The 23,444-nt window shown below is 49.2% G+C and overlaps 3 protein-coding genes and 1 long non-coding RNA gene across 6 annotated transcripts; 3 read left to right on the top strand and 1 right to left on the bottom strand.

The window, feature by feature from the left end:
- Positions 1-734: 734 nt before the first annotated feature.
- Positions 735-1,407, top strand: DUSP15 (dual specificity phosphatase 15; the record flags this gene model as incomplete). The annotated part of the gene is made up of 1 exon (XM_060204821.1): positions 735-1,407. A coding segment is annotated over one exon (321 nt), but the record flags the coding sequence as incomplete, so codon positions are not given.
- A 2,311-nt stretch (positions 1,408-3,718) lies between these two features.
- Positions 3,719-15,210, top strand: LOC103113543 (interferon regulatory factor 4-like). 3 transcript variants are annotated; one of them, XR_009549044.1, is made up of 8 exons: positions 3,719-4,914; positions 10,077-10,266; positions 10,572-10,669; positions 11,556-11,667; positions 11,789-11,854; positions 13,171-13,530; positions 14,445-14,543; positions 14,783-14,921. XR_009549044.1 is itself a non-coding variant. In XM_016188138.2 (8 exons), the coding sequence occupies exons 1-8, from the start codon at positions 4,741-4,743 to the stop codon at positions 14,909-14,911; spliced, it is 1,248 nt and encodes a 415-aa protein (XP_016043624.1). In that variant the 5' UTR covers positions 3,740-4,740; the 3' UTR covers positions 14,912-15,210. The 3 variants fall into 3 exon arrangements, 2 of the variants coding, with proteins under 2 accessions (XP_016043624.1, XP_016043625.2); XM_016188138.2 differs by having other exon boundaries at positions 3,740-4,914; positions 14,425-14,543; positions 14,783-15,210; XM_016188139.2 differs by having other exon boundaries at positions 3,740-4,914; positions 10,058-10,266; positions 14,425-14,543; positions 14,783-15,210.
- On the bottom strand, positions 10,407-23,305 carry LOC132537567 (uncharacterized). Its single transcript, XR_009549045.1, has 2 exons — positions 23,196-23,305; positions 10,407-10,653 (listed from the first exon to the last, which is right to left on the bottom strand). It is a non-coding gene; the product is annotated as an uncharacterized LOC132537567 (long non-coding RNA).
- On the top strand, positions 16,754-18,960 carry FOXS1 (forkhead box S1). The gene has a single exon (XM_007523061.3). The coding sequence runs from the start codon at positions 17,668-17,670 to the stop codon at positions 18,694-18,696; it is 1,029 nt and encodes a 342-aa protein (XP_007523123.2). The 5' UTR covers positions 16,754-17,667; the 3' UTR covers positions 18,697-18,960.
- Positions 23,306-23,444: the final 139 nt, after the last annotated feature.

Here is a 23,444-nt window from a genome sequence, read left to right as displayed (position 1 = left end):
GCCTTTTGGACTAGCCTTTTCTCCTTTTTTTCTTCTTTCTTATTTTTGCAGTGGGGAATGATGTCATTGCTCTTGGGCTTTTTTATTCTTTTAATTTAAGCTAGAGAGGAAGAGAGAGGGTGGTCCAGGAGGTGGCACAGTGGATAAAGCATTGGACTCTCAACCATGAGGCCCCAAGTTCAATTCCTGGCAGCACATGTACCAGGGTGATATCTGGTTTTTTCTCTCTCTCCTATCTTTCTCATGAACAAATAAATTCTTTTAAAAGGGGGGAGAGGAAGAAAGAGGGAAAAGAGGCAACACAGCAACACTGTACCATTCCCTGGTGCTGTGCAGAACCTTCTTTCTGACAAGGTCTCAACACTAATTACTCTACCTGCCTGGAATTTGAAGACATTTGAGTATTTGGTCCCACCAGAGAGAAATGACCGTCATCTACTTCATCTCTGGACCCTTGCTGAAATCAAAGCAGTTCCTTATGCCTCTGGGCACACCGTACATGAAAAATCAGAGCTGAGGCCTCTCTCTAAGATCAAGGGATGAGAGAAAGAAAGAGAGAGAATGCCCCATCAAGTGGCAGGCTGGTACCCAGAGTCTAATCTGCAGGACTGTATTAGGAAAGAGACAGGCTGGGGTTGTGGCACAGTGTGTCAATTTAGAAGGTCTAGAAGGTAGAGTGGCAAAAGGGAAGGGAATTTCAGGACTGTGGGAAGGGACTCTGGGAAGGGGTGTAAACGCAGAGCCAAGGGGCCAGTACAGACCCAGGCCTGCCTCGGGCCTGCCCCACTCAGCTTCGCAGGCAGCTGGAGGAACGCTTCGGAGAGAGCCCTTTCAGCGACGAGGAGGAGCTGAGAGCGCTGCTGCCGCTGTGCAAGCGCTGCCGCCAGGGCTCAGCCACCTCGGCCTGCGCCTCGGCCTCAGCCTCCGAAGGGACCCTGCAGCGCCTGGTACCGTGCGCGCCCCGGGAGGCCCACCGGCCGCTGCCGCTGCTGGCGCGTGTCAAGCAGACTTTCTCTTGTCTGCCGCGGTGCCTGTCCCGCAAAGGCGGCAAGTGAGGAGCCCGCCCCGCGGTGGCCCGCCTCCGCCTCCGCCTCCGCCTCCGGACTTCATCCTTCCGGGGCCGCCTGGGCCTTCCCCGTCTCCAAGATGGACCTAGAGCAGACTGAGCTCCGCTGCCGCCAGACCCCCGCCCCAGTTCCCGCCCCAACTGCTTGTCTGCGTCTGCAGTCTGTGTGTCCTCCATCTGCATCTGTGTCCGGCGGGCCAGCTGCAGCCACCTGGTGCCTTAGTCCTTGGACTGGAGGAGGGGGGCCCAGGCCTCCCCCCTAAAAGGCGGCGGGGGAGAAATGGGAGTGGGTGGGTGGGGGTTGGACGGGCCTGGAGGATATTAAAGAGACGCAGAAGCTGCCTCAGTGTTTTCCAGTCCTTCTGCAAAGGCCAAACAGCAGGACTCTGCTAGTGAAGTGGAGCCTGCAGCAAACGGGTGTGTGTGTTTGGGAGTATGTGTGTGTGTGGTGGTGGTGGTGGTGGTGGTGGTGGTGGTGGTGGTGGTGGTGGTGGTTTCTGTAGTTTATGGCCCCAGGCACCTACTACTCTCCTAAAGAAATCTGAGACTGCACCCCTTTCCTCATCACCCCCTTTTTCTCTGCAGCTCTGCTCTCCAGACTAGACCCATGCCTCCCTCCTCTTTGAACCCCATCTCCCACTCTAAGTACCTCTCCCACAGTTGTGTGCTAAGTTCCTCAGATTTGTGATAGAGTTTCTACCAGACTATTTCTGGGTGGAGACATGTATGAGTTACACTCCTTTATGACCTCTTTCTTAGATTCTCATAACATGTGTAATTCCATTATATCTCTTATTGCCATAGGAGCATGTGCCTGACAGGTACACATGAGTGATACATATTGCTATTGTTATCAGATTTTCAGGCAGAGAGAGAGGAGACACTGAGGCTTTACTGTAGGAAGCAATGTGTATTATGTCAGCAGACACAGTCGGACTCATGTCCATAAAAGATTGGGCCCTGAGCACAAAGCTGCTTGCCCTTTTATACAGTTATCAACTTTCCCATAGTAGCTCATAGCAACAAGTTTAACAGGTTGCTTTTTCTTTTGTGTACAGAGAGTACAACTTGTTTGGGTTATCAACTGACTCTTGGGCAGAAGTAGCAGATTTTTAAGGTCACCATCCAAGGCCACTTTGGTTACAGCAGTAGAGAGCCCTATTTATGTTAGGAGGGAGAGGGAAGATTGGTGCCAACTGCATTTTTTATTCAACTAAGAAGATTACCCTTGCTTTCTCTTTAAAAATTAACCCTTGCTTGCCTGACTATCAGCTCCAGTCAAGATTGGCTGGGCCTCCAGCTCTATATTCACTGCAGAAATTCTTGTCTCTGAATTTTACTTTTTTTTCTTCTACTTTATTTTTTATTTTTATTTTATTTTATTTTATTTTATTTTGCCTTATTATTGCTGGGGTTATTGCTGGGGCTTGGTGCCTGCACTACAAATCCATTGTTCCTGGAGGCTATTTTTCCCATTTTGTTGCCCTTGTTGTGGTTGTTATTGTCATTGCTGTCGGATAGGACAGAGAGAAATAGAGGAGGGGAAGACAGAGAGGAGAAGAGAAAGATAGACACCTGCAGACCTGCTTCACTGCTTATGAAGCGACCCCCTTGCAGGTGGGGATCTGGGGGCTTGAACCGGGATCCTTACAATGGTCCTTGTGCTTTGCGCCATGTGCAACCCACTGTGCTACTGCCCAGCCCCTATTTTACTTTTTATTTTCCCCTGCACACTACATAGAGTGGAATAGTCTGAGCTACTTGAGCCCTTTCATATCACAAACCTCATTTGACAAGTTAATGAAGGCAGCAAGCCCTAGACAAATGTTTGGCATGAAGAAGTGTGTACACCCTTTCAGGGAGTCATAAACTCCCATCAGGAATTCACAAACATCCAGGGTAGCTGTGGAGAGGCAGTGTGGGGCACTAACAGACTCTTGAGTCCTAGGGCAGAAAGTAACAGGTTGAGACCCTGGCTCCACAACCCACTGGTTCTGATCAGATCATGACTTCTTTATACCTTTGTTAACCTCTTTAGTCTTTGTTAGAGGGTTTTTAACTCTCTGAGACTGTTTTCTTAGCCATAAAACAGGTCATTTTCTGTATGCCTCTGTTTAGCGCATTATTGTGTTACAGGAAAGACTTTAACTAGGTCCAGCACTATGGTGAGTGGCCAGTAAGTGAGGACTCCTTAAATATAAGGAAACCGTTCTCCAAGTTTAATGTATGGGCCACCTGGATCAGAATGTCAAAGAGAAAAGCTTCAGATGGGTTCCTGGACTTACAGTCCAGGAAATCTGTTTCTATGCCTCTCAGTGGAAGCTGAGTATGCATTTTATTTATTTTTAATGTTTTATTTTAATTAGAAAGATGAGAAAGGGGAATACACACCAGGGCACTGCTCAGCTCTGGCTTATAGTGGCACTGGGGATTGAACCTGGGGCCTCAGAACCTCAGGCATGAAAGGCTTTTGCATCACCATTAGGCTGTCTCCCAATCCAGAGTTTTCATTTACTTTTTTCTTTGGCTTTTTTAAATTTATTGACTAGAGACATAAATTGGGGGGGGGGGGAATAGGAAGAGACACCTGAAGCACTGTTTCACCACCTGTAAAGCTTTTTTAAAATCTTTAATATTTATTTTCCCTTTTTAGCCCTTGTTGTTTTTTCATTGTTGTTGTAGGTATTGTTGTTATTATTGATGCTGTCATTGTTAGATAGGACAAAGAGAAATGGAGAGAGGAAGCAAAGACAGAGAGGGGGAGAGAAAGACCTGCAGATCTGTTTCACTGCCTGTGAAGTGACTCCCCTGCAGGTGGGGAGCCTGTAAAGCTTTTTATGTTTGTTTTTTTTTTTTAACCTGAGCACTGCTCAGCTCTGGTTGATGGTGGTGCAGGGGATTGAACCTGGGACTTGAAGCCTCAGGCATGGGAGTTTGTTTGCATAACCATTATGCTATTTACCTCTGCCCCCTGTAAAGCTTTTTAAAGTGGCCTCTGCCTCTCAATTCTGGTGTAATTTAGAAACATGAAGCTTTTCCATCCTTTACAGTTCATGTCCTGAAAAGAGACTTGACAAGTTTCCACTGCCTAGAAAGATAAGAGAACAGGTGGAAAAGTGGATGGAGGGGCGGCTCCTTTGGGTACCCATTACTGCCCCCAGACAGGCAAAGGAGGGATCTCTCTCTCTCTCTCCCCCTCTCCATGCCTCTAATAACTACACACAACAGGCAGAGAGGGGTATCTCTCCTCTCTTTCTCTGCCTCTAACCACTCTCTCTCTCTCTCTCTCTCTCTCTCTGTGTGTGTGTGTGTGTGTGTGTGTGTGTGTGTGTGTGTGTGTGTGTGTGTGTGTGTTCTCTCTCCAGTTCTAGCCTATAGCTAGTTGTCCACTACGTGAGCCATTTGCCCTTGAGACCCAGTAGCACAGGGAGGGGCCAAAGGAAAGGGCCTTCTGAGAGCCCTGCAGAATTGAAAGCGAAACCTGCCCTTTCAGACTTTCACTTTCACCGCCTCCGCGCGCCTTTCAGGTGCCTGCGATCTCCAGTGGCGCTGGGGTCCCTTTGCCACGCGGCCCGGCCCTTCCTCCACCTCCCCGCCCCCCGTGGCCTGCCTGCCCGATAGCTGGCGACCCCTGGCGGAGGGAGAAAGGCAAGATTCCAAACGGCAGGCGACCCATGGCCGGGGCCGGGGGTCCCCTGCGCCTCCGAGACTGGTTGGTGGAGCAGATCGAGAGCGGGCGCTATGCAGGCCTGCGCTGGGAGGACGCGGGCAAGACCCTCTTCCGCATCCCCTGGAAGCACGCAGCCAGGCAGGGCTACCAGGCGCAACAGGACGCGGCGCTTTTCAGGGTAAGGGGGCGGTGGCCAAGGACACCGGCTCCGGAGGGAGGGCTCTGAACACGCAGACAGACAAACACATTGTGGGGTTTTGAGCCACTCTCTGGGCCACTCAGTGGCTCTAGGTTGAAGGCAGTGATCTCCACAGATGGGAAAACTCAGACACTCTCTTAAAACAGAATCCATCACCCCACCTTCTACCCCACCTTCTCTTCTTCCGATGGCTAAATTGCACCCAGGGGACTCCAGTTTCCGTCCTCATACCACCACCCCAGGCTGTGGGGAACCTTTTCAGGCTCCTTCTCAAGGGATGCCCATCCTTTCTACAGTTAATTTTCTCCAGACTCCTTCCCACCAACATTTGAGCTCTGAAATCTCTTGTGAACAATATGGCCACTATAGCCAACACCCCAACACCACAGCCACCTCCAGATCTCTGCTTCTCTGGCTCCCCCTCTCCTTTACAGAGGGAAGCACCTGGAAGGAGTCAATGTCTCCAGCTGCAAATCCATGGATTCTCTTCACCACCACCACCACCACCACCGCCGCCGCCCTGCCTCCTTTCTTGGTCTTCTTTGACCCTTGCATGGGTCTGAGCCAGCTGGATGTTCCCTCCTCTCTAAAGCACTCACACTTAGATTCCAGAAACCCAGCCTCCCACCTCGCACCCTTCTTCTGCCCCCCTTTGCTACCTGCTTGGTTCCTGCTTCTCAGTCTTCATGCTTTTCTCTTCTTATTAGGGGTTCTCAGGACTCTGTCTGTCTAGCACTTTGTCCCTCCCAAAGCTTTGGCATACTGGCCATGTTGATCACCAGCCTCCTAGATGTCATTCCCGGATGGCTCCCAGACTCCCCAGTGTAACCCATGCACAGTAACACAACCAAGGACTACAAAATTCTGCATTTCCCAAAATAGAAGATGGCATCAGTTGCCACCCAGAGCCAAGCACTTGAACCTTGGTCCCTTTTCTTCAAACTTTACTCTATCTCATTTCTAAGGCTTGCTGGCTGTTCTTGGAGAGCCTCTCTCCAGTCCATCAACCTGAACCACTGCCACCATTGCTCACCTGGACAATTGCCCCAACTGCTTCCCCATCTCATCTGTCTCTTCCTACTCCAGTCATTCAGAGCGATCTGACTACACATCATTTTAAATGCATATATTTTATATTAATGAGAGCTATGCAGAAAGAAAGACACAGAAACACCAGAGCACTGATCAGCTTTGGCTTATGATGATGCTGGGGATTGAATCTGGGATCTCAGAGCCTTAGGCAAGAAAGTCTTTTGCTTAACCATTATACTGTCTCCCTAAGCCCTGACTATACATCTTAATGGACACTCCCCTATTCAGAATCCTTTCCTGGCTCCCCTTTTCCACTTCTCTAAAGTCCTGCATAAACTGCCCCTCCCTAGCTCATTTCTCTTCACTCCCTCCTCTTTCCAACTTTAGACTTGGCCTGACAGTTCTTTCAGTTTCTAAATGCCTTATGTCTCGCACACCATTAGACCTTTGTATATGCTGGTCTTTCTGCTTCTCCATCTGGCCAATTCCCAATGAGCTCAGCTTAAACAGCTCCCCCTCATGAGAGTCTTCCCTGATGTATTCATTTGTCTGAAGCATTTGTAAACTCCAGTAGATGCCTCTCCCAAGCCATGTCTGAGTCTGCCGCTTCCCTTACTGGAACAGCTTTCCCTGTGAATTTAAATGCCCTGTATGAGTCTGTCTCAGCTACTCAGGAGTGGTGGCACCAAGGGAAGTATCTGAAACATAGTAGGTAACCAATAAGTATTGATCATGGAAACTGTTCCTGGAGACTTAGGTGCTATACAGAAGAGGGAGATTCTGGGGACTGGCCCTCCCTTTCTTCCGGCTGCTCTGACCATCCCTAAACTCACCACACACACAGCGCGTGCGCACACACACACACACACACACACACACACACACCCCTTGACTTTAAACTCCCTGCTGCCCAAAAGCCCACAGAATAAAGCTAGACTTTTGTGGACATTCATGATTTGTATACAACCTACTGTTCTTTTTTCTTTTCTTGCACCATAGTCCACCCTCATTATTCATGGACTGCATATTTGAAATTTCACTTATTTTCTATAAATGTATTTGTAATCCCCAAATCAAAATGCCAGGCACTTTTGCATACACTTAGAGACTCTCAGAATGACAAAAATGGAGTCGCCAGATGTGTACATTTCCAGTGATGGAGTAAGGGACTGCTCTGCCTTCTGGCTTCAGCTCACTTACTACAAACAAGTGCCATTTTTCTTGTCTATTTAGTGCCATGTTTTAAATATTTTGTACTTCTTCTGGTGTCTTTTTAAATTTTTACTTTATTTATTGGATAGAGACAACCAGAAATTGACCACTTCTTCACCACTCATGAAGCTTCACCACTGATGAAGCTTCCCTCCTGCAGGTGGGCGCTCAAACCTGGGACCTTGCACATGGTGGTGTGTGCACTTAACCAGGAGTGCCACTGCCATCCTCTTTGCTGGTGTTTTTGTTAACTGAAATAATCCCCATGTGCTGACAGTGCAGAAGTGCTGCCCAGTTTTCCTAAGCCCAAGAAAGCTGTGATGTACCTTGCAGAGAAAATGCTCACACGTCAGATAAATTTCACTCAGGCGTGAGCTATAGTGCTAATGACCTTAAGTTCTGTGTTAACCAGTCAGCGGTATAGATTAAATAAGTCTTTAAACAGATGTACAGAAAGCAAGGTTATGTGTTGATCAGTCAGAAAGGATATGACTAGTAGGAAACTAGCCTTGTATTTTTCTGGAAGTATTTCAGTATTGATGGAGATTTTCTAGGACAAGTTTAACTACAAAGGCTAGCAAGAATCAGTAGCACACACATACACGTACAACATCAGGTGCCCTTCTGCACCTACAGGCCTTTGCTGAAGCAATTCCCCTGCCAGCAAAGTCATCCCAAGGTCCAGTAACTTCAAGGCCCAGTTCTACTCACTCCGCAGTTACTGGCTGAACATCTGCATGCCAGACAGCATTCCAGGTGAAAGAAACCAGGATGATGGCAACAGCGCATTTGCTGTGTTCTGGCTACCTCTAGGTTAGAGAATCCCGAGTATAATGAATATGGATTGCAACAAATAGATTCTGAGCTCTGTACTCACACTCACCACAGTCATGTGAGGTTAGTATTATCGACACAGCTCACAGACAACAAAGCCTCAAAGGTCTTAACCACTGGCAATTGACACCAAAATAAGAACTGTGACTTTTTCGTTTCTCCCTAGGCCTGGAACCGAGGACAATGATTATGATGTACCAGTTAAATCTTGCCCCTCCCCCCACCAGCCCTGAATGTGATGAAAGCACTACATCTCCTCCTGTTGCTCGGCTCTCCTCCCTCCAAACCACTCTCTCTATATCTCTCTGGCTGTCCTCCCTTAGGACCTTTTAGCACTTGTCGTTTTCTACCTAAAACACTCTTTCCTCAGCCCATTACCAGATCCCACCCTTCTTTTCATTCAGGCTTCAGCTCAGATGGCACCTCCTCCAAGAAGTCTCTTCTGATCACCCTCACTTTTATGTTTTATTTAATCCCTCTACCACAACAGCCATTCTAGTATAGTTCACTAGTAGTTTTGGCTTATATATACTTTTGAAAAAAATATTTATTTATTATATGAATAGAGATGGAGAGAAATTGAGAGGGGAGGGGGAGGAGAGAGAGAGAGACAAAGAGATACCTGCAGCCCCGCTTCACCACTTGTGAAACTTTCCCTCTGCGAGTAGGGAACAAGGGCTCGAACCTAGATCCTTGTGCACTGTAATGTATACACTTAACCAGGTGTGCCACCACCTGGCCCAGCTTATATATACTTTTACTGTTCATATGTACTCTTACCTTATATACACATTGTATTGTCTGTGGATCTTATCCTGTGCCTTATTTTTCATTCAGAATCTTGCTCTGAAAATCTGTTTGTATTCTCAGTATCTCTAACTTATTGCTTCCACAGGCTTCTAGTGCTGAATAGATTATAGTGAGTATTCATTACACACACACACACACACACACACACACACACACACACACACACACACTTTCCCAGGATGGACACAAGTCTGCTTCCCAGCACCATCATTAATACTGCAGTGGATGTCTTTGCCCAGATCCCCTCAGGACCCTCTCTGAGAGCTCCTTTGGAAATGGAATTTCTGTTCTCTGGGTATGTTTATACTTAATTTCACGAGGTATGCCAGATTATCCTCCGAGAGTTCTGCACCCATTCCACACCCATCAGCAGTGTGCATACCCCACCAGTTCCTGGCATGATTCAGTCCATGGAATTTTGTCAGTTTGTAGATAATATCTCATATTTGTATTTGTATTTCTCTGACACTAATGAATTTTAGTACTTCCTCATATGCTCATGGGCTTCTGGTTTCCTCTTCTCTAAACCACAATTCTTGTTGTCCTTTGATCATGACTTTTTTCTCTTTTCTTTTGTTTTATGGGGAAGGGGGCAGTGGCAGTGCTTTCTGTTTCTTGTTGATTTGCAGAAGTACCTTGTATGTCCCAGATCTTAATTCAGAAATTGTAATCTTTTTTTGCCTTATGGTTCATACCTTTGAAATTCTGTTTAAGGAGCATGCTGTGCCACTTAGATGTTCCCCTACATTGTTGTCATCATCATCAGATATCAAAGTTATGATATAATGTAATTATTACAAATCATATCACAGTTTTACTTGTGATTTTTTTTTCATCATATGGAGTCCACTGTTTATTTGGCAATAGGTAAGGATTTAGTTTTGTGGTCCTCCAGATAGCAAACCACTATATTTATACTATATTTCATTATCCTATTTTTAATATATCATAATCCACATTTTTACTGCTGTTTTTTTATGTATGACTTGAGTTCCTAAAGAACAGAGACCATGTCTGTGTTATTCACCATTCAATCCCCAGTCCTTCATATGGCATGCAGTCGGACCGCTAGAAACACATGTTGAATAGATAGAGGCAGGTAGAGAGGGAAAGATAGAGAAGTGGAGAAACAGAGAGAATGATCTTCAGGGGGAGAGAGAGAAGGGTGGGAGGTTAGGCAACCCCACACTGCTCTGTATAGCCCACCCCCTTTCCCATGCTATTCCTCCCCAAGAACTCCTGCTTACCCCCAGGCCTGGGCCATATACAAGGGCAAGCACCTCGAGGGCATTGACAAGGAAGACCCCCCTACCTGGAAGACACGGCTTCGCTGTGCCCTCAACAAGAGTGCCGACTTCTGTGAGGTGCGCGAGTGCAGCCAGCTGGACATCTCCAACCCCTACAAGGTCTACCGGATTGTGTCCGACGGTGCCCATGGCCCAGGTACCATCCTGCCTCTGAAGGTAGTGACCAAGGATGGCTCCTGAGCAGTAAGGGCCTCACTTTTTACCCATGTGTAAAATGGAAAAACAATGGCCTTGTTTAGCTTAATCTCATGGGCGAACACAGGACCCTTTATATGACCCAGTTTATCTCTTTATTGTAAAAGGAACAAAACAGGCATGGAAACAGGTGAGCCTTTTCCAAGATCATGCAGTGAGCTGGAGTGCTCTTGTCTGGGACTGTTTTGGTTGAAAGGGTTTCTTTTGGGGTCCAGGCAACAACAGTCTGTCTCCTGTTCCATCTAGTTGCCAGGATGTCTGCTCCCCCTGAAAAGGAGGGCATTCTCCAGGGCCAGCAGGAATCCTCCAAAAGAGTGACTACACAGACCTGCAGGACAGAACAGGTTAGTGTGTCCTTCCAGCCCCCTAAGCCTTGATCTTCAGTATATTTATTAGACCTCTCTGATAGTAAGTTCTGCCTCTTCTTGCTCATGCTCCATATCTGCCCTTGTTTTCAGTTCTGTGCTATTTCTTTCTTTCTTTTTTTCATTTATAAAAAGGAAACATTGACAAAACCATAGGATAAGAGGGGCACAACTCCACACAATTCCCACCACCAGAACTTCGTATCCCATCCCCTCCCTGGATATTTCTTTAGCCTCTATCACCTTTGGTTCCCTCACTGTTCCATCACCTCCACTGTCTCTGACTGCCTCATTCTGCCCCACACCAACCCTATTTTCTCCACATTAACCTCTTTTCCTTATCACCATAGGACCCATCACTCTGTCTCACTCACCCACAGGTCCAGGTCCATAGCTGTATTCCCTTCACCGTCATCCCCTCTAGTTCTCTCTCCTTGTTGCCATCACTCTATCATCTCCATCACTCTGTCTGCACCACCCTTGTTATTTCCACCTCATCACCCCTCACCCTCATCTATGGTTCTTTGCTTGGTCTCCACTATTCCATCTTTTTTGGTCCATCATCCCTAGTGGACATGTCCATTCATTCCATTGCTTAGTCCTCAATCTCTGTCACTCCCAACTCCTTCACTTCTGTCCCCATCTCATCGTTTATTTTCAGCACTTTATCTCCCTGTCTAGGAAGTACCACATCTGTATGCACCACCTCCAACAATGTCTTCAACTCCCTTTGCCTCTGTGAATGGCTGGGTCTTGAGCTCTGAAACCTCAAATTTGTTCTCAACCCATCCTCCAGTCTGTTCAGACTTCCCTCTATGGCTACACATCTCCTCTCCCCATCTCAACTCTCTCTTCTGATGTCCAGGATGGCTCTGGATTAGCCACCACAGATATAGACAACTCGCAGTCCCCAAGGCTGGCCCAGCAGGGCTCCCTGCCACCAGCTGCTCTGCTCGCAGACCCATTGGCTGACCACAGTAAGGACCACATCTTCTTACTCACCCTGCCTCCTCCTTAGCCTCTTCCTGGGACCTTGATTTAGGGTAAGGGTTGAGGGACACAGAATGAGGTAAGGGCTAACTGCTTCTCCTTCCCCAGGGTACCAGGCACAGGCTCTCACACAAAGCTGGAGCCCTGTGCCCTCTGAGGACTTCAACAACCCCGGTGAGAAAGCAAGCACCCCCCCACCACCACCAATGTACAGAACTGGGGTGGGCAGGGCTAGGGTTGACTACCTACTGTCTCCTTGCCAAAGCACCCATCTCAGACTCCCAATAACAGCTTAAGGGAGTGGGGGTAGAGATAGCACAATGGTTATACAAAAAGGCTTTCATGCCTGAGGCATCAGAGGTCCTAGGTTCAATCCTTCCATACCACCATAAGCTAGAGCTGAGCATGCTCTGGTAACACAAAAACAAAAAGGAAAACAGATTAACATTTCCTGAGGACTTTGTTTCAACCATCTACACACTCCCACAGCCCTGTGAGATGAGTACTGCCATCACCCTCATTTCACAGATGCAGAAGCAGAGGTTAAGAACCTTGTCTAAGGTGGCCAGGCAGTAAGCACACCTAGCCCAGCACACACAGTACAGTGTGAAAGGATGCAAGTTCAGGCCCCTGGTCCCCACCTGCAGGGGGAAAACTTCACAAGTGGTGAAGCAGGGCTGCAGGTGTCTCTGTCTCTTTCCCTTTCTATCTCCCCCTCCTTTCTCAATTTCTCTCTGTCTCTATCAAATTATAAATAAATGAAAATATTTTTTAAAAAAAGAAAGAAAGAGAAAGAACCTTGTCCAGTGTACTGGGAAAATAGCTCCCTTGGATCATGTGCTGTTCTGCCATGTGCACCAGCCATGTTGGAGCCTAACACTCATTGCATTGAAGGAAGCTTCATTGCTGTTGTCTTTTTCTACCTTTCTGTTAAAACAAAACAAAACCAAACTAACATACAAAAATTGTGCCCAAGATCACAAAAGTAATAACTCAGGAGATATTGCCAACAAATCACAACTTAGTAGCAGTGAGAGCTCAGAATCCCAGCACCAGCTCAGGACCCTCACATTTCTGATGCTGCAGGGTCCTAGTATGGGAGGCAGATGTCTTGCTATTGCTATTTCCACCAGGATTAAAATATGTTCTGGGAAGAAATTCCTAGGGTCCCAGAGGTTAGGGCTTGGAAGATCTCAGTGTCATTCCCTTCTTGTACAAATGACTCCAGACTTTATGTTCTGGAAGCCCAACCACCAGTTTATTTACACTGAAAACTGCTATTATTAACTACTACTACTACTACTACTACTACTACTACTACTACCACCACTGTCACTGTGAGAATTATTAACACTTGTCGGGGCAGGTGTCAAAAATCCCCCAGGTGGGGACTTTAAAGGGTCCGGATTCCCTGCCCTGTGAGAGACAAGAGGGCAAGAGTGCTGATGTCGCCAACCCCCAGAGTAGGTGCCCCTTTCCCCTGCCCACAGACTGCTGGCTGCACGTGCGGTTGTTCTATGGCGCAGAGCTGGTGAGTGAAGCCACAGCGCGCACCGCAGAGGGCTGCCACCTGAGCCCAAGGGCAGCGGAGGCCCCCGAGCACCTTCTGGGCTGGCCAGAGCAAGTTCGCTTCCCGGATCCACCGCCAGGCGCCCAGGTGCTGCAGCGCCTGCTGGCCCACCTGGAGCGGGGTGTGCTGCTGTGGGTGGCACCTGAGGGCGTGTTTGCCAAGCGCCTATGCCAGGGCCGCGTATATTGGCGTGGCCCACTTGCCCCACACCGAGCCCAACCCAACAAACTGGAGCGGGAGCGCACCTGTCAGCTGCTGGACACCCGCCGCTTCCTCACTGGTAAGAGTACAGTAGTGGCTGGGCACAGGGCATGGGCTCTGCAAAGGGACTCAGACAGGGGAGAGCTGTCACACAGGGTGTGGAGGCGGGGGAGGGGGTGACTTTAGGATGCTCGGTGTGGAATGGACTTTCAAATAATGTTTGTGACAGAAGCGCCAGGAGGGGAAATGGATGCACGCATAGATGTGGGCATAGGTCAGCACCAGGAGGGTTTAGCGTGTTAGGTGTGAGGCAGAAGCACAGCTCTTGTGCAGATGTGTTGGTATGGGGAACTTAGACTAAGGTGAGCATCAGGGGCCCTTGACGCAAGATAGGTAGGTATAGGCATCAGTAAGTAACGTTGGGGATGGAGTGGGCTTAAAAACTAGGGCACTGAGGGTCAGGTGGTAGCACAGCGGGTTAAGCACATGTGGTGCAAAGTGCAAAGACTGGTGGAAGGATCCCAGTTCAAGCCCCCGAATCCGCACCTGCACGAGAGTCGCTTCACAGGCGGTGAAGCAGATCTGCAGGTGTCTGTCTTTCTCTCCCCCTCTCTGTCTTCCTCTCCTCTCTCCATTTCTCTCTGTCCTATCCAACAATGAAAGACATCAACAATAACAATAACCATAACAAGGCTACAACAACAAGGACAACAAAAGGGGGAAATAATGGCCTCTAGGAGCAGTGGATTCATGGTGCAGGCTCTGAGCCCCAGCAATAACTCTGGAGGCAAACAAAACAAAACAAAAGAAAAAAAAAAACTAGGGCACTGAGCATAGGAGTCACATGATGTCAGGCATGAACCTCAAAGTGAGTGAGCACAGACACACAATGTTGGTGTGGGCGTGGGACCCAGCTGGGGGGGGCAGGTGGGATGCCTTTCTTGGCCCAGCTCCCACAGTCTTGGTCCCGTAGAACTGCATGCCCACCTGCAGGATGGTTACCCAGAGCCTGAGTACCAGATCCGCCTGTGCTTCGGTGAGGAGTACCCAGGCCCCCCGGGCCAGCCTGAGGAGCGGCTTATCATGGTCCATGTGAGTCACTCCCATGCCCTCAGAGAACCACACCTTCCAGTCCCTGCTAACTGCCCTCACTGCATCCCACCAGTCTTGGATCCCCCTCACTTGCTTTCAGACCCTTTTCAGGCCATTATAACCTTGTACATAAAATGCATGTGCAAAAGGAACCATCATTAGGACTTTGACTTCCCTCAGGGGACACAGGGGCCAGGTAAAGGGGGCTGCCTCACTGCCCAACCTCCCCCCACACACAGGTAGAGCCAGTCTTCGCCCGAGAGCTCCTCCTGCACTCTAAGCGCTGTGTCCAACGTGCTCCTGCAACACCAGCTGAGTCCCCAGCTGAATCAGCCTTAAGAGTTGCTTCCTCCTCTCACACCCTCTGAAGTCAGCCCATCCCAGTGTGAGCTCTCGCCCCATCCCAGACCTGCCCAAACTGAGCCAGTGGACTTGGGGACCCATTGCCCATGTCGGACAGGACAGCAGAAGCTGGCCTTCAGTCTCTCGGAAGCAGAGACGGACCCCTCCCTGCAAGGCAACATGTGAAATGACACTCCACAGCTAGGTCTTGTGCATCAGGTGGAAACTGAACTTGACCTTGAGGTTCTAGAAATAGTTATTAATGTAGTAACAAGGTTTTTGTCTGTTCTTGAGTCCAACATGCATATAAATTTACTTTCTTACAGATGTGTTCATTATAAGTTTTACTTAAAGCTGATTTTTATCAACAATTAGCTACTCAGGGTTGTTTAAAGTGGGACCTGAATTTCCAGAATCTTCCTCACACCTGCCGCAGATCTTGCTTCTTTTGGGAGGTATGGTGGTGGAGGGGCTTCAAAGCAAAGGACTTGACCTGAAGTTGGAGTTTAAGAAGTTAGCCACTGGGAGTTGGGCGGTAGCACAGTGGGTTAAGTGCACATGGCGCAAAAAGTGCAAGGGCCTGGCTTAAGGATCCCGGTTCCAGCCCCCGGCTTCCCACCTGCAGGGGAGCCACTTCACAAGCGGTGAAGCAGGTCTCCAGATGTCTGTCTTTCTTTCCCTCCTCTCTCCATTTCTCTCTGTCCTATCCAACAACAACAATAATAACTACAACAATAAAACAACAAGGGCAACAAAAGGGAATAAATAAATAAATATTTTTAAAAATTAAAGAAAAAAAGATATTAGCCACTAAACCACGAGCAACAGTAGTTAGTGTCTTTGGAAAACTTGAAGCTTCCAAACACACCATTGAGACAGAAAACAAAGTGGAAGCTAGCCCCTCTCCTGGACATGATCAAATGAGAGCTGGGCATGTGCACACAATTTGGCCAGGAGGTGAGTAGTGCTTTAATAGGAAAAGAAGGAAAGGAAGGAGTAGGAGAAGGAAGGGGAGGAGGAGGAGAGAAAGGAGCTACGGGGGTGTCTGGAGCAGGGTTGGTCTAAGGAGTGAGGGGCAAGCTAGCCTGGCATGGAGAGTGGCACAATAAAAGCGCCCACTGACTTGATTACTTGTGAGTGGGAGAACATGGAGGAGGCTGCCTCATCTTTCAGAAGCACCTCTGGCCCAAAACCCCTCAGTTCATAGTGACAGTTCTCATTCTGGCCCAACCCCTACTCTGTTCCAGGCACTCCAAGGCCTCTGGATTTTGTGTAAGGGAGTGTGTCTGTATTGCCTCCTCATCAAAATTCTCACAGTTGAGAGTCTCCATCTTCACTTTATTTTATTTTAATGATTTTATTTGTTAATGAGAAAGATAGGGAAAGGAGAAAGAGAAAGAGAGAGAGAGAGAACCAGATAGCCTCTGGTACATGTGCTGCTGGGATTGAACTTGAGACATCATGTTTGAGTCCAGTGCCTTACCCACTATACCATCTCCCAGACCACTTCACTTTATTTTAAAGATGTCTTTATTTATTGGGATGGGTAGAGAGAGAACCAAAACACCACTCTGGCACATGCCAAATTTGATGTCAGGGACTGGACTCAAGACCTCATGCTTGAGAATCCAATACTCTATCCACTGCACCACATCCCAGTTCACTCCATCTTCATTTTAGAGAAGAAACACAGACTCAGCCATTGATAAAGACTGACTTGAGAGGGCGGGGGTAGATAGCATAATGGCTATGCAAAGAGACTTTTAAGCCTGAGGCTTCAAAGTCCAAGGTTCAATTCCCCGAACCACTATAAGCCAGAGCTGAGCAATGATCTGGTTTAAAAAAAAAAAGAAGAAGAAGAAAAAAAAAAGACTCACTAGAGTTACTTCTTGGGTGGGGAGTTCTCTCTGCTAAAATGGTTGTCCTCCCCACAGTAGTCACTAGAGGGCACTAGTGTTCAGCAGACATCTTAGGCCAAGAAGGTCAGGTGTTCTGCTTAGTACAGAAAATAGTATGACTTTAAAGGGTTCTGCTCTGCAGGGAGGAGAAAAGGGCAACTACATATGAGAATTTGAGAGCCCCCTTAGGAATATCCTCTTGGGGAATCTCAGTTCTCCAAGTCAGCACTTAGAGTCTACCCTCTTATCCCCAACACATGCGCACACGTACATACACGACCCCTATACACCTGTCTCTCTGCCCCTTTCATAGGTCTCTTTTTCTGTGATTATTTCTGTATTGCTCTGTGTGTGTGTGTGTGTGTGTGTGTGTGTGTGTGTGTGCATGTGTATGTGTTATTTCTGAATTGCTCTCTATCAGAGATTCTAACTTTCTCTGTATGTCTTATCTATGTATGTCTCTTTCTACTTCTATTTTTCTGTTTCATCTTTGTCTCCTCTTTATGTTTGCCTCTCTGTGATTTCTGCCTCTCTTTATGTCTCTACCTTTCTGCCTTTCTTGTTTACTATCTGTCTCTATGACTCGGCCCCTTTTAGATCTCTCACTCAGCTTTGCATCTTGTCCCTCCCCAGTTAGCACCATACAGTACATGTGGGATTAGGGTCTCAACCGCTTCCCTCCCATCTTCTCACCCCTGGCAGCTGCTCACAGCTTCCCAGTCCTGGCCTCTCCTGCCCGCCCCTTGTGGGCCTTAGGGGAGGGGGGGTAGCGAGGAGGAAGGGCAGCCTGGTGGGTCCACCCCTTTTTGCCTTTCCAGGCTGGGAGGCTGGGCCAGTGGGCCTTTTAACCAGCCCAAGGAGGCTGTGCTGGACGCCAGCTCTGGATGCTGTGCCTGGCCCCTCTGGTCCCAGCCGCCGCCAGCCTGACCAGCATGCAGCAGCAGCCTCCGCCCGGGCCCCTGGCCCCTTCGACTGAACCGACCAAGCCTCCATACAGCTACATAGCTCTGATTGCCATGGCCATCCAGAGCTCGCCGGGCCAGCGGGCCACACTCAGTGGCATCTACCGCTACATCATGGGCCGCTTTGCCTTCTATCGTCACAACCGGCCTGGCTGGCAAAACAGCATCCGCCACAACCTGTCACTCAACGAGTGCTTCGTCAAGGTGCCTCGCGATGACCGGAAGCCTGGCAAGGGTAGCTACTGGACTCTGGACCCTGACTGCCATGATATGTTTGAGCATGGCAGCTTCCTGCGCCGACGTCGACGCTTCACCCGGCGGGCAGGTGCCGAGAATGCCAAGAGCCCTGCCAAAGCACGCCGTGGATCCCCCAGAGAGACCAGCCAGGACCCAGGCATCACCACAACTGGCAGGCAGTACCCCTTTCCACTGGGGTTGCCAGAGCCCAAGGGCCCAAGCTTTGGGAGCCTGGTGAGGGCTTTGCCAGTCACCATGTGCCCAGGAACTACTGATGCCAGACCTCGGACACCTGTGGAGACAAAGGAGCCGCTGGACTCTGCAGACTCAGGGGACCTCTCCATGGGCACTTCATGTTCCCCATGCTCAGCTTTTGGCTTTCCTGCTGGCTTCCCTGAGGCTGAGGCTTTCAGCAAGGCCACTACTCCCATCCTGACACCTGAAGTGGGCATGGGGGGAAGCTACCAGTGCCGCTTGCAGGCACTAAACTTCTGCATGGGAACCGACCCAGGTCTCGAGCACTTCTTGGCCACAACGACCCCTTCCCCGGCACCACCCAACCCTCCAGCCTCACTCCGGGCCCCACTGCCCCTGCCAACTGACCCCAAGGAATCCTGGGCTGCAGGCAGCTTCCCTGTCCAGGGGAGCCCTGGCTACCCACTGGGGCTGACCCCCTGCCTATATCGGACACCAGGAATGTTCTTCTTTGAATGAAACCATCATAACCTTGGGCAGTCCCTGCAAGCCCCAACCAGCTCTCCTGTGCAGATTGCACCTGACTCTGGGATCCAGGAAACTCTTAAGGACCTAGCCCTGGCAAACCAACAACTGTAGGATGAGAAGCCAAGTTTCAAGTGGCATCCACTCAGCCAGGTCCCTGGGGCCTCTGGACAGACTTGAGGGGTGAGGGGAAGAGGGATCCCTTGGGACTTGCTCTGTGGCTCTGAAGGAGGCCAATAAAGTCAGTGTGATGATGTGGGTCAGCTTGCTGGATGGTTGGGGACTGTGGGTGGCAGGGTTCATGGCAGGGGTGGGGGGTTCCAAATGGAAATACCCCACATGAACTTTCCTTCTTTTATTTTTTTATTTATAAAAAGGAAACATTGAAAACACCATAGGATAAGAGGGGTACAACTCCACACAATTCCCACCACCAGAACTCCATATCCCATCCCCTCCCCTGATAGCTTTCCTATTCTTTATCCCTCTGGAAGCATGGACCCAAGGTCATTGTGGGATGCAGAAGGCTGAAGGTCTGGCTTCTATAATTGCTTCCCTGCTGATCACGGGCGTTGACAGGTTGATCCATACTGCCAGCCCGCCTCTCTCTTTCCCTAGTGGGATGGGGCTCTGGGGAAGTGGGGCTTCAGAACACATTGGTGGTGTTGTCTGTCCAGGGAAGAACTTTTCTTCTAATAGGGGATTTCCTCAGGGAGTTTCTTAGGATGGCAGAGGGATGGGGAGCAGAGACTAGAGGAGGGGGGAATACAACCAAGAGAAACACTAGGAAGAGGTGAGGGTGGTCTGGCCCAAGGGATTGATTCTCTTACCTTAGACCCCTATGAGCAGCCACTGGTGACATGGATTCTGTCCTCAGCTTGTCTCTGGCTTTTCATGGAATTCTGTGTGCTGTGGAGTGTTATCCACACTTTGTAGCAGTGGAGTTCAGACTCAAAGAATTTGGGCCTCATTAGCTCTCATTTTTGATAGCACTTGAGTAGGTAAGGGGAAATCAAAACCTGGTCTGTGCAGTCTGCCCTTCAATTTCTGACAAGCAGGGCTGAAGCAGAGCCAAGGATGAACTTTAGAAAAAAAGAGGGCATTTTGGGGACCTGGAATGCCAGGGCTGAAAGATACCCCACACCCATTATGAGAGGGAACGAAGCCCCAACCCAACTCCCTTGCCTGGATTCCCCACACAGTCAGGGAATATCTGTAAGTGTGTATCCCCTGCTGCCATCTGACATCTCCTAGTGACTCAGGGAGCATTTCTCTAGGCAAATACAGGGTGGCTGCCCTGGGTATAGAATAGTAGTGACTTTGGCTTCTCTAGCAACCTCCTTAGACAGAAGCAAGATAATTTAGTTTATGGCATTTAGTATTTAAATTCAGTATATATTTAGTTTATGGCATTCCACTGCCCAGACTTGGGGACCTAAAACTTCACAGTCCCCACACCCCTGACACTGGAAGAGCTGAGGCAAATGGCTTTTTCCTCTAAACCTCAAGTGTCTCCCTGGCCCCCTCTGAATCATGGGAACATGTAGGGAGAGGTCAGATGGAGGGAACCCCCTTTCTGGTCTCTGGTGAAAGGGCCCATAAGGCCCTGTGTCCCATGAGGGGGTGCCCAGCGGGCTGGAGACCAGGCAGACGGGCCAATCCCTCCAGAGACTCTAGTCTTGGTTGCTCCCTCCTCTCCAGAGGTCCCCTGGGGCCTGAAAGGAAGTGAGCCTGGCTGGATAGTCCCAACTGTCTGGTTCCCACAGACTGCAGAGCCAGGGTAGAGAGGGAGACTTGCAGGGTGGGGGCTCACTACAGCAGGAAAGGGTGGGGGGAATGCTTGGCCAGCTGTAACCACCACCACCCCCCCCCCCCGGCCCCGCTGGACCCCAGCTAGAAGCTTATGGAATAAGGGGGAAGGAGAGGGCCTGTTTTGTCCCTCAGGGTCAGAGGGGAGGGGAGAGAGGTCTTGTGGATCAGGGATGAGGGAGAGTTTGGGGGAGGGGAGTGCTGTGTGTATTCAATCCCCAGTGTGTGCTGTGTGGTTTGGTGGATCCCAGGTGTGTGTGTGTGTGTGTGTGTGTGTGTGTGTGTGTGTGTGTGTGTGTGTGTGTGTGTGTGTGATGTATAGAGACAGATAGTCACAGAAACAGGGTCTCTGCTGGCCACTGTTCCCTGTGGTGCATTCCTGTGAAGACCTGGTGACCCTTCGCAGCCTGTGTCCTGAGCAAATAGGAGAATGGGGAGGCTGCACCCATGAGAGAAGGTGGGGGGAAGGTAACACCTCTGCATCCTGCTTTGTCTATCCCCTGAGGGGGTTAGCATCTGAACTGGGTTGAAGGCTCAGGGAGGAGAAAGTTGGCTTCCTTACCCACCCTTTACTCAGGGAGCACAAACAGGTGCCAGACACAAGCAGGTCCAGAGGCTTCATTCTGAGCCTTCTCACTATGTCCCTCTCTGCTCCACTCCTCCAAACCAAGAAGTGAAGACAGGCACCCTCAGCCCCAACCCCAAGTGCTCAGCTAAACCAGTAGTGATCATCTACCTGGATCCTAACTACATTTTCTTTGCTCAATGGGAGGAGGAATGGACAGCCTAGGGGAGGTTCTGGTCTGGAGGATAGCCTGGAGATGAGCCCACCTCCAGAAGTGCTAGCCCAGACATCATGATCTCATGTCTCCTTCTCCTTGCTGCCCAGCCCAGGGTCCCACCCACTGTGCTTCCTGCCCTCACATTCTTTCCATAACCAACAGACACCCTCTGCCTCTAGCCTGGCCACCCCTATCTGGGCATATAGTGGGCAGTGTTCAGCAGAGATGCTAAAAGTCTCAGCTGGGCTGACCAAGAGAAAGCACAGTCAGTGACATCAAGCCAGAGAAGGTGCAAGACATGCCCAAGGTCACACATCAAGGCAGAACAGAACTGTCTTCTTTACCCTCTCATGGTGACCCTCTGCTGCCCTATGAGGATAATTCTTTTTTTTTTAGGAATTGAAGCACCAAGGCACTTACTCTTTTTTGCAAAAGGGTAAGTATCCAACAGAGTGGATGTCAGGCAGCAGCACAACCCCCAAACCCTTTTCCCCCCCTTTTAAAATAATTTTTACTAGTGATTTAGTAGTAATTAACAAGATTGTAAGGTAACAGGGATACAATTCCACACAATTTCCAACATCAGAGTTTGTCCCATTGCCTCCACTGGAAGTTTCTCTATTCTTTATCCCTCTGGGAGTAGAGACCAAAATTCTTCTACTTTTTTTTTCATGATTCTTTTATTTCCTTTTGTTACCCTTGTTGTTTTTTTATTGTTATTGTGGTTCTTATTGTTGTTATTGATGTCATCGTTGTTGGATAGGACAGAGAGAAATGGAGAGAGGAGGGGAAGACAGAGAGGGGGAGAGAAAGATAAACACCTGCAGACCTGCTTCACCGCCTCTGAAGCGATGCCCCTGCAGGTGAGGAGCTAGGGGCTCAAACAGGGATCCTTATGCCGGTCCTTGCACTTTGCGCTACCTCCACTTAACGCACTGCGCTACCGCCCGACTCCCAGACCAAAATTCTTTATGGGGTGCAAAAGGTGGAAGGTCTGCCTTCTGTAATTGCTTGTCTGCTGAACATGGGTGTTGGCAGGCTGATCCATACCCCCAGCCTGTTTCTACCTTTTCATAGTGGAGTAGGGCTCTGGAGAGGTGTGGTTCCGGAACACGTTGGTGAACTTGTCTGTCTAGGGATGTCAGGATGGCATACCAGGACAATTCTTAGGGGACAAGTCATTCTCCTGTCTCTGCTCAAAGAGCCTTCTCCCTGGAGGCCTATCTGTCTGCAGGAGGTATCACAGTCCCTACTCTTTCGAGGGTGGGGGCGGGGTGAGAGCAAAAGAGGGCACTGAGTCAGTTTGTAGAGTTCGACTAAATCAAGATCTAAAGCCATATTATGTGGGAGATAGCCTATAGGACAGAGCATGCACCTGACCATGTATGAGTCCCATCACCACATGGAGCACCATAGCTGCTACTGGGAAGCTCTGAAGAGAGTACTGTGGTATTTCTCCTCTCTGTGTGCCTCTCTCTCTAAAGTGAAGAGTTATAAAACATGGTCTTGGGGAAGCTTCTCAGCAGTGGTATTACACTGTGCAAAGCTTAGGCCACCACAGTAAGTAAATACAATCTTACATACAAACATTTATACATATATACATAGTTAAATAGTTAAATGGTTGGAAGTGGTATATCAGAATATTCCAAAGCTTTTCATCACAGCAGTACAGTCTTTTTTTCCCCCAAGATTTATTTATGGGGGGGGGGGAAGAGGGGGAGAACCAAAGCCCTGTTCTGGCACTTGCCATGTCTGGGATCCAACTCAGGACCTCAGAGTCCAAGACTTTATCTCCCACAGCACCTCCCAGACCACAACTGCTCAGACTTTTCCATTATCAGAGTTGAAAAGGTGCCTCCAGCACCAAGTAGTGGGGATCCAGAAAAGGGGCCCTTGTACCTTCAGAGGTGACCTCTTCCTACACAACTCTGGCAGCTCCCCCATATTGTCCAAAAGTTTTCATCTCTGGTCCCTCAGGGGCAAAAAGGACCCAGAAGACCAGGCCACAGACCACACCCACTGGCAAAGCCAGAAAGGCCCTCAGGGCCTCCTCCACCAGGGCTCCTCCACCCACATCTTATCTCCCCTCTGCTCTCCCTCCCGCCCACTGCTTCCTTCCCTGGCATTCACTGCCTGGACTTCCACACT

Source organism: Erinaceus europaeus, chromosome 1 (genome assembly GCF_950295315.1).
Source record: "Erinaceus europaeus chromosome 1, mEriEur2.1, whole genome shotgun sequence".
Classification (NCBI taxonomy): domain Eukaryota; kingdom Metazoa; phylum Chordata; class Mammalia; order Eulipotyphla; family Erinaceidae; genus Erinaceus; species Erinaceus europaeus.
This window is presented reverse-complemented; position numbering and strand designations above follow the sequence as displayed.

Coding starts and splice junctions, on each gene's coding strand:
- LOC103113543 (XM_016188138.2), top strand. CDS start 4,741: ATGGCCGGGGCCGGGGGTCCCCTGCGCCTCCGAGACTGGTTGGTGGAG. Junction 10,670..11,555: donor AGACCTGCAGGACAGAACAG/GTTAGTGTGTCC, acceptor TCTGATGTCCAG/GATGGCTCTGGATTAGCCAC. Junction 13,531..14,424: donor CACCCGCCGCTTCCTCACTG/GTAAGAGTACAG, acceptor TTGGTCCCGTAG/AACTGCATGCCCACCTGCAG.
- FOXS1 (XM_007523061.3), top strand. CDS start 17,668: ATGCTGTGCCTGGCCCCTCTGGTCCCAGCCGCCGCCAGCCTGACCAGC.